This window comes from Monopterus albus, unplaced genomic scaffold (genome assembly GCF_001952655.1).
Source record: "Monopterus albus unplaced genomic scaffold, M_albus_1.0 scaffold34.1, whole genome shotgun sequence".
Lineage (NCBI taxonomy): Eukaryota > Metazoa > Chordata > Actinopteri > Synbranchiformes > Synbranchidae > Monopterus > Monopterus albus.
The window spans coordinates 4,857,448-4,866,942 of record NW_018127914.1 but is presented as its reverse complement, the minus strand read 5'-3'; the positions used below and the strand labels follow the sequence as shown (position 1 = coordinate 4,866,942).

At 38.7% G+C, this 9,495-nt stretch overlaps 1 protein-coding gene across 1 annotated transcript in view; it reads right to left on the bottom strand.

The window, feature by feature from the left end:
- thrap3b (thyroid hormone receptor associated protein 3b) overlaps positions 1-6,732 on the bottom strand; it is a 15,351-nt gene extending 8,619 nt beyond the window's left edge. Inside the window, 3 exon segments of the mRNA XM_020597663.1 lie at positions 1-217; positions 2,084-2,245; positions 6,338-6,732. Coding sequence (XP_020453319.1) covers positions 1-217; positions 2,084-2,211 — 345 coding nt within the window. The 5' untranslated portion in view covers positions 2,212-2,245; positions 6,338-6,732.
- Between the last annotated feature and the right edge of the window lie 2,763 nt (positions 6,733-9,495).

Sequence of the window (9,495 nt, the reverse complement as noted above, 5' to 3'; positions counted from 1 at the left end):
CTGCCAGTTGCCCTTGTAACCATAGCCACCGCCGCCTCCTCCTCCTCCTCTATTCTGGTAATGGCCTCGTTGATAATAACCTCGGCCTCTGCCTCGGTAGTAGTACGGCCTCCTGTAACCTCGATTGTAGCCCCTGAACCCACCTCTGTTGTTCTGATAGTCCCTGGACGGATAGTTTCTATAGGATGGAGAGTGTGAACGAGAGCGGGAACGTGATCTAGAACTGGATGAGCAAGAAGAAGAGAAAAACAGAAGGAGAAGCATAACATTAGAAAGGGCAAAACATGTGATGATGCCAAACTAACTGGCCACGTGTTTAAGTCACAAATATTCATGATTTCTACTCCAGGAGCATGTTTCTTCTTTTGAATTTTGCCCAGCGTAATAACTTGAAAGTGTTTATAGTGACAGAACTACAATTAGCCCCTTGAAGTAAAATGTCCTAAATAAAAATCTAGAAACACAGAGAAAATGTATTTTTCACTTAAACAGATGCTGGCATCAACTCCAATACTATCTGTGTAGTATATACGCTTTTTCTCTTTCTTTTTTTACTGTTTCAAAACCAAAATATGCTAAATAATTTAAAGTTATGCAATTTTTTTTAGCTTGGATATATGAATAACATTTTATGACCAGTTACATGCCAAATAAAATATATGGATTCTCAGAAGGTATACTGGTATAAAATCAAACACTACCTTATATAAAAGTAAAGGAATGAAGCCAACAACAAATTTGAAAAATAAAAGAATAAAGGCAATGAAGTCACCAGAGGGCGATGTAACCTCAGTTATAACTGATGTTTCTCCACAGCTGGTTCATGCTGACTGTGATAGTGTCTGTATGATAGCCGGCAGTACATTACTTAGATCACACAGACAAAACACATACACACTGTCGCATTGATCATTTCAAAGTTTCAGTAAACTCCTGCTTTAAGGAAAAGAACTGAAGTTTGTGACAGAGGTTCAATGTGATTTCAGATGGAATTCATGTCACCATGACAGGAAGCAGACCGCCCATTATAACGTTATATCTGCAACTGAAAAACCCCACAGCAAACTGTACCTTTGTTTATGAAAAACTACAGTAACATCAAAACCTGTTACAAAACACAAGCTTCAAACTCCAGTGAAATGTAAAGTAGCATATGAATCCAGAAAAAAAAGAGGATATAGGAAATGAGTCTGACACAATATTAACACTGCACTTACCAGACACGTTTGCCGACACTTGGCAAATTAAAGAAAATACTTGAAACGCTACTTCCCTGCTTACCGCTCATTTCTTTTAACTGTAACAGAGCGGTGTTACTGTGCTTCATTTCACAGTCTGTGTTACCTTAATATGTGTGGCAGCCAAAGGGTGCATCCAGGACATAATCTGCTCTAATCCACAGAGGCAGGAGGGGTAAAGGGAGAGAGAAGTACAGCAAACCAGGAGTACTTGCTCTCAGTGTCGTTTTCTGGCAAATCATTAACTTACATTGCAGCAACTCACTGGTGCTTCAAACACAAACATGGACTGACAATAACAGGACTGCCAAATGATGACTGGACATTGTTAATTTAGATTAAAGGTGAGCTGATGCAAATTACTTGTGGTGTTCCATCCACAGTCAAATCTAGAGAGAGCTGAGGCAAGTAAAAGGAGAACAGTGAAACAGGATTTCTACTCTGAGCTGTATGTCAGATGGCTGGATTGCGTTGTAAATCCCCTCGCTCCACACGTTTGCAGCTCACTTTGTTTTGTCCTCCACACAACACCTTTGCACCAAGAGTAACATGCTGCTACTCTCACACTCACAAATCTCATATTGTTTTACCTTATGTTGTGAGTAATTATGTTCAGCTTCTGAGACTGACAGACATTTGTGCGCACTTCAGACCAGGATTGGTCAAAAATAAAGCCTTGAAAAATAGAACCTGATGACACTATTGCAAAACATTATTTGGGGACATTAACTTGACTTGTGTTGAGTTTAAGCACCTTCAGTGTAAAAAGTGATTTTGATGGAAACTCGCAAAGGTTCTTTGATGCAAGTTCGTGTCAAACAGAGAAATAACGTCACCAAATCTACCTGTAGCGACGTTTTCTGGATCTTGAGCGTGAGTGGCTTCTGGAGCGGGACCTGGTGTAAGATCTGGATCTGGACCTAGACCTTGATCTGGAACGGGAACGAACTGGAGAATCCGGAGCTTTTGACATTTTTCCCCCCTCAGGCCGATACAAATATTTCTTCCTTAAAAGCAAGAAAAGTAATTGTCAGTGCTAATGTTTTGCCTGCATACAGAATTTAAAAAATGTTCATAAAGGAATAAAACAGATAATAAAGGTTCAACGTTGAGCTCTTCAAAAGCAAACATCAGATGTAATTCAGGCTGAGAGTGGACAAGGCCCGTTTGTGTACCTAGCTCTCTCAAGCCCCTGAGCCCCCACAAGACCTTGAACTGTCAGACAAAGATTTATGAAAACCAATGCAGCGAATATGCACAGAGGTTAGCTATAAAACCGCAGCAGACAGCTGGAAGAGCATATAAACACATGCTTGAGCTGCAGCAGTACGAGAAGGAGAGGAGGGTCAGTACACACGAGGCTTTGAAGCTGTTGATAAAGAGGAGTAAAAATTGACTCAACATCAGACACACTTCAACCTAAAGGGTGCAGCTATCCGAGGACCTGGCCCCCCAGCAACAGCATGCCATTAACATTAAAAAGTTATATAGAGGCTCTTACAATTTTGATACCTGAGGTATCCCACACCAGGTGTCTTCCAATGAGTAACTCTTTAATATTTCATACTGCAAAACATCACTCTGTAAAATATTCAGGGAAAACTGTGACCAAACAAACAAAATGCCCCAGTTAGATCAACACTGACCAAAAACCGACCACTGAATCAACACTGACTGAAAATCTCAGAAGAGTGCAACCTGACAACTCTTATTTCATCCAAGCAGGACAGGACAAGAATTTCAGTGATGATTTTGACCATAGTAACATAGGTATTTAAATGCAAAAGGAGTGACAGGAACATATTTCTGAGCATTTATGATCTATAAAAGACAGCTGCATATGATGGAATAGTTATACTGCCACCTATTTAAATTGGCAATATATAGTCTAGGAATTTGAATAACAAGATAGGCAGCACACTTGTATTTCTGTTGAATTAATGCTCTTATAGGCAGGTTTATTCTTCTGAGACATGGCTATAGCCTAGTTTACCAACAAGTTCAGACTTCTCCCATCGCTTAACCACAGTGTTACTGTGCCATCTTGCACTGCGAATGTTCCTCTTACAATTCCTCACTGAAAGGTTTTCCCAGTGCATTTTTGTTAGCTTCCTAATGGCCTTCAGAAGGATGCACGTCGTAGAAACAGACAGTAAATGGCTGTGCGTTGCACTTTAATGGAGATGGGTAAGCAAACCAGACTCACATAACATTATACAAAACCAGCCACATCATCATGACAGTCTTTTCTCTTGTAAAAGTAGGCCACGATGTTGGAAACACTTACAAAGTACAAATCTCGCCTTTATGTGGCTCGTCCTAGTGGGTTTTGTTGCCCTTTGTTCCTCGTTATTCAATTTGCTAAATAGATCAAACTTTAATGTACATCTAAACAAAAACAACGTTTGACTAGAAGAGTCTCAGTCGACTTTCAGGTCTCTCAACTAATGACACGACTATATGGGGCAGCCCTAATGAGGCATATGTATAATTTTACCCCCATCTCTTTAGCTGTCTCTTGTTTATTCTACAGCTTAAAAAATGTCTTGCAAGCACATTTTCTTCAAAATGGAGCTCCAAGCATTAACCTCTTACAATGCAGCCCTGAAGAAGACAGTGCAACAGGGACTTGGACCAGGATGTTAAGTCCCTACTGTTAAATCTGAAGAGTCCCTTTGAGGACCTAAACAGGTGCATAAAGGGAGTTTTCAATGAATGTTGTGGAATGGCTGTTTTCTTTCACATTGAAGGGGGCAACAGTTGCTATGTGCCAAACAATGGTTGTTCACCAATCTTAAACAGGTCACTTGAGCCAGTCGAGGGGACAAAAGGCACTTGTTGCTCTTCTGTTGCAATTAAGGCAAGAACTATCTTTCAAGGGCTTCCTTCTTTAGGTATCCAAACCACTTTTGTCTTATGTTAAACTAGGGGAAACCTTGTTTTTGAATGGAGATCCATGCTTATTATTTTAAATGTAAAATCATCACTATCAGCTACATTCTCAACAATCAGGTGTTACTGGGTGACTATGCAAACTAGGCTAGTAGCCTGACAGTGCATAGAGAGTGTGGCACCTTATAATAAGCTTTGTGGTTAATGCTTTTGCGTTTTGAAGCTTTTTTTCACAGCATCATGCAGGAGCTGCTCCGCTCTGGAAATGCCCTGCAGACACTATGCATACCCAGAATGATAATTACTCTAGGGTACATCAATGAATTGATTTTCACTGCGTAATATACTGCAGACTACCAATGCCCAACTCTCCCCTCGACATAAATCCAATGAAGAAACAACTTTGAGTTTTGCCATTTCATCACAGCACTCTGACAGTACAGGAGGAAAAAGACCTTTCACAGTCTTGAGGCCTTGTAAACACTGAATACAAAGAGATGGGTCAGTTGCCTGTGCAGTATTTCTCTACTTGTTTCTCCTGCCTTGGATCATGTTACCTATCACACAAGGAGTGCTCTGGTGTAGTGCTCCGATGCAGAACTGATTCTGGTTTCCAGCTAAAAGTAGAAAGGCTGGTTGTGTGGGTTGATGCTATGCAAAGTTACAGCTTCTTAATCACATTTTCTTATGGTTTAGATGAGCAGGGAGGGACATAGAGCACTTATTTAAGTCTGAAGGAAATTTTCAGTGGTACAGTAGTAATTTCCCACGAATAACAATAATGAAGCTGATAAAAACAAATGCAATTAAACCTGAGAATATGTAAACAAACAAAATAGTCTACATTAATATATAGAGTCTGAGAAAGTTGCAAAATGTAAACAACCACAGCAGTAGCAGAAAACTGGGGAACATTTGCACAAATCAAAAGCAAATCAAGTCTAATTTGAGTGTTTAATTCCTTAAAGTTCAGGTCAACCTCTTGAAAGTGTATATACAGTAATGCAAATCAACATTTATCCATGTTTATTATATTATAAAATGAGGATGTAAAAATATAATATCAGAAAAGGACTACAATTGATGACTATATTCATTGCCAATTACGTGACTGATTATTCCAGCCATTAAAAAATGAAAGTGGGAAAAGTGACTTACAATTTCCTAGAACCCAGGGTGGAGTCTTTAAAAGGTATTTGTACTAACCAACTAACTTCCCAACAGCTAAAGATATTTAGCTTTACATAATATTAAGACAGAAAAGCAATAAATGCTTTCATTTGAGAATCTGGAAGCAGCAAATAATTGATATTATTGCTTGAAAAATGAAATTATTAATCAGATATCAAAATATTAACCAATTAATTTCTGTCAATCTGCTAATCGCTGAAGCTCTACAAACAGGCTGTTTAACAAAACAATTGCATATGTATTAAACTTTATACAAACTAGTGCTGAAAAGATTAATAATTAACCATTAATCATGATAGTCAATCGATTGTTTAAGGTCATTTTTCAAGGAAAAATAATACACAATCTCATGTTGCAGCTTCTCAGATTTAGTGCTTTCTTTGTCATGTTTACTAGCAAACTGATCATCTTTGGGTTTTGGACAGTTGGTCGGAAAAAACAGGACACTTGAAGACATAAATTTGTACTCGCAAAGTTTTAAATGGCTTGTTCAAAGTGTCTTTCTGACATTTCTTACACAATCAGTAGGTTAATCAGTAATGAATATATCGTTAGTTGCTGACATAATCCAATCCCAAATACAATATAAAAAAAAAAAGTATCTTCACCTGGACAAATACATTGGCATAAATATCCGGGGAAAAACACAAGCCAGAATGGGTTCAATGTCCAATTAGATCTTTTTTTGGGGGGGGGTTGGTATTTTTGTTAATCATCATCATCATCATTTAAGGAAAAGAGCAAATACAACATATGCACTGCAGAGAAAATGTACCACTGAGCTTAGTTTACCAGCAGATAAACAGGTATAACTACAGATAAAATAATGTTTAGTTAGATTTCATTACTGTGCAATTGCAGTAGTCATTACAAAAGTCCTAATAAAACCGACTGAAGCTATCGACACTGCTCCTGTACTAACGATAACCACATGCTTAATGCTACCCATTCTACTATTATCACCCAACTTTAACTACCTTCATCTTAGCTACAGAACAACAGCGAGTCGAAGTTACCTTTCCCCGGTTTTCAAAAGAACAGAAGAGCTTCGTTTTTATGAACAATTGTTTGTAGAAGTAGAGCAACCTTCAAGGCCGACTTGCCTCCGTGATGGTCTGCTGCTTCCTTCCTGGTTTTACCGTACGGAGCGAGTCGGATGTTAGCAACCTAGCTTGTAAAGCAGCAGCTACCAAGTCCCAATTAGGCAAACGAAACAGACGCACTGCGCCTTTACAAAGGCCAGACGTTCGCACTACTGTGTCATTTCCGACTAAATATGTTTGAGGACGATCCTACGTTTTTGTAAACTGTCCTAAATGTATGTTTTTGGAAGCACCAACCTTTGACGAAACCTTCGTCACGAAGGCTAACTATCGAGAGATAACTTTAGCTTACGATGCTATCGAATGCTCTTTCCAGATCACGCGAGACTTTGTGAGACTTGGAGCGAATAGAGGGTCAAATTTCTACTGGTGGAAAAAGTACTCCGATTCTTTACTTAAGTAAAAGTAGCAGTACCATATATACAGTATAATAATGACATTTTATTGATTTCGGTGTGAAATTCACATGCTACCCAGCAGTAGACTTTATCGCATTATGAATGTAGGACTTTTACTTCTATGTACTTGTATTTTACACTGTAGTATTGCGACCTTTGCTTAAGTAAAGAGTCTGAGTACTCATTCCACCACTGGGGAGTATTCAGTGTCAGCATCATAATGTGACATTTGCATTAGTGATGACATATAGGCTACACTAAAACTAAAATTGCAGAATCAATATTTTAAAAATATATTACTAGAGTATGCATGCACGCACCAAATACTCTGAGAGGAGGTGCAGCTGAGGTTGGTTTGTGATAATAACATCTCATGTTCTTCAGAGCCAGCACAACAGCCCTGATTTGAACTTTCACAAGTCAATATGGCACACAGTGATCCAGCCACCCCATGTCGACCTTCGACAAAGATATGTAAACAGTTGCTATTCATTGCCATCTTACTTTGCAACACAGGTGTTGGACACTTGGACATGCCAAAGCTAAAATTAACCCTGACAGTTCTCATCTTTGGCCACACATGGCTCCTGGCCTGTCACTCACTTTTACACGCTGTTTATAGTCTCACTGGAGGTTTGGATTCAAGGGGCAGAAGACAACCTTCACCAGTGAGGTCATGAGATTAAAGTGAAATAAAGTCAGTAAGACTAAAAGGACTGTTGCTAGTTGAAACTTGTAGAGCATTTGTGTCATCATTCAAAATAGATAAAATGAACAACAAAGACAAAAAAGCAACAAAAAATATCTAAATATCACATTTTGTTTAGTTATGGGGTCATTTTTATATATTACATTAATTGTTTTCCCATCACTTGCAACTTATTTTCAGTTTCCCTTGGACATAAAAGCATCAAACGTAAAACATACAGAACTTCCTGAGAAACCATTAAATCTTGCACAAATGAAAACATTTAAGTGAGTTCATTACTTTTACTGTTTTTGTTGTAAGCTTTGTCATGTTTTTACTTTATTCTTCCTTATTTTAACAAGACACATAAAACAGGTATGTAAAAGTTAATTGATTGAAAAGGAAATGGCTCATATTGCAGGAGAGAGTAAAATTGTCATGAACAGGGAAGAGCAACATGTCTTTGTTTCCTCCTTGATGCAACATATGAAGAAGAACCTGAGTGAAAGGTGTGCTCAGCATCTTGCAGCTGTCTCTTAATTATAAATCTGAAAGCCTTTTCAATAATGTTGTTTGAACAAAGCTGTTTAGGAGAATGTGAAAAATTATATGCCTGTAACACCTGCTGGTGAAAAGACAGTGTATGTGTTTGATGAGTATACAGACAGATGTAAGGGTCAAAAATGTTCATGTATACATGTCAATGTTCTTATTTTATTTGCCATGTGCAGGCTCAGTCACTCAGCTACATGACTTTTAAAAATTTGTGTCCTGTTTGGCTCAGGGCCAGTGTGAAGCCTAGCAGTCGTATTTCCTGATCAGACACTGAAGCTCTTCTGTTGGGCTCTTATCTCTGGTCCTTCGCTGATTGCGCAGTAAACCAGTGGGCCAGTGTGCTACCAGAGATAACAACCTGAAAGAAGGCAAAGGCCTAGCTAAATGTAACCTCACACTGTAGCACACATTCAAACCTGGGCAGACTATGATACTTTTCATACTGCAGTCACGACGTTTTTATGCAACAAACCCCAACTGTCCAGGACCATGAAGAAGAAAACATTATCTTTTTTATTTTATTTGCTGTTTACTGTGTGTTTTATTACAGGAGATAAATTTTGCACATGTCATTTTGTGTCATATGAAAGAGTGCACCAACTCTGGATCAGGTCCATCTTGGTACCCCCTCAAGCAAATCCTGAACTTGGGGTGAGTCCCCTGTGCTACATAAATGAAAGTAAAAAATTAAATCTTTGTCTCATTGCATTGCATACATTTAATCGCGTTTCTGCGATACGATAAACTGGTGACCCGACCTCGGAACCAGGATTTTGGACCCAGGACCAGTACGCCGAGACAAGGAGAGTATGATGGGGCCGCTGGACCCTCTCATGTCTGAAGAAACTTGCAACTATACTGATATCTGCGATGGCAGATGAGCTTTGGAACCAACAACAACCAGCATGACCAATGGACGATATGAGGCAGGTGATTTGCTACAGAACTTAATAGACTTTGAGGGACGGGATCTGGAACTGAATACATTTGGAGACACTGAAATTCACTATCATGAAACGGACGATGGCTTTGACCCTGAAAAAAACTTTTTCAAGAACCTTGAAAATAACTGCAAGTATTACACGGATGAGCAGTTTAACAGCAATGTCAAGACTGAAAACAAATTAACATTAATTCACTTTAATAGCAGAAGTTTATATGTGGAGTGCCTCAAGGTTCAGTTTTGGGACCTAAATTATTCATACTATACATTAACAATATGTGCAAGGTTTCGGATTTAGTGAAAGTGGTCTTATTTGCTGATGACACTACCATATGGGCATCCAGGGATAACCTACAGCAACTCTCGGGACAGGTTTCACAGGAACTTGAGAAGATAAAGAAATGGTGTGATAGTAATATTCTATCTCTGAATATGGATAAAACTAAATTTATGGTATTTGGGAATTGTAGACTAGATAATGAACTTC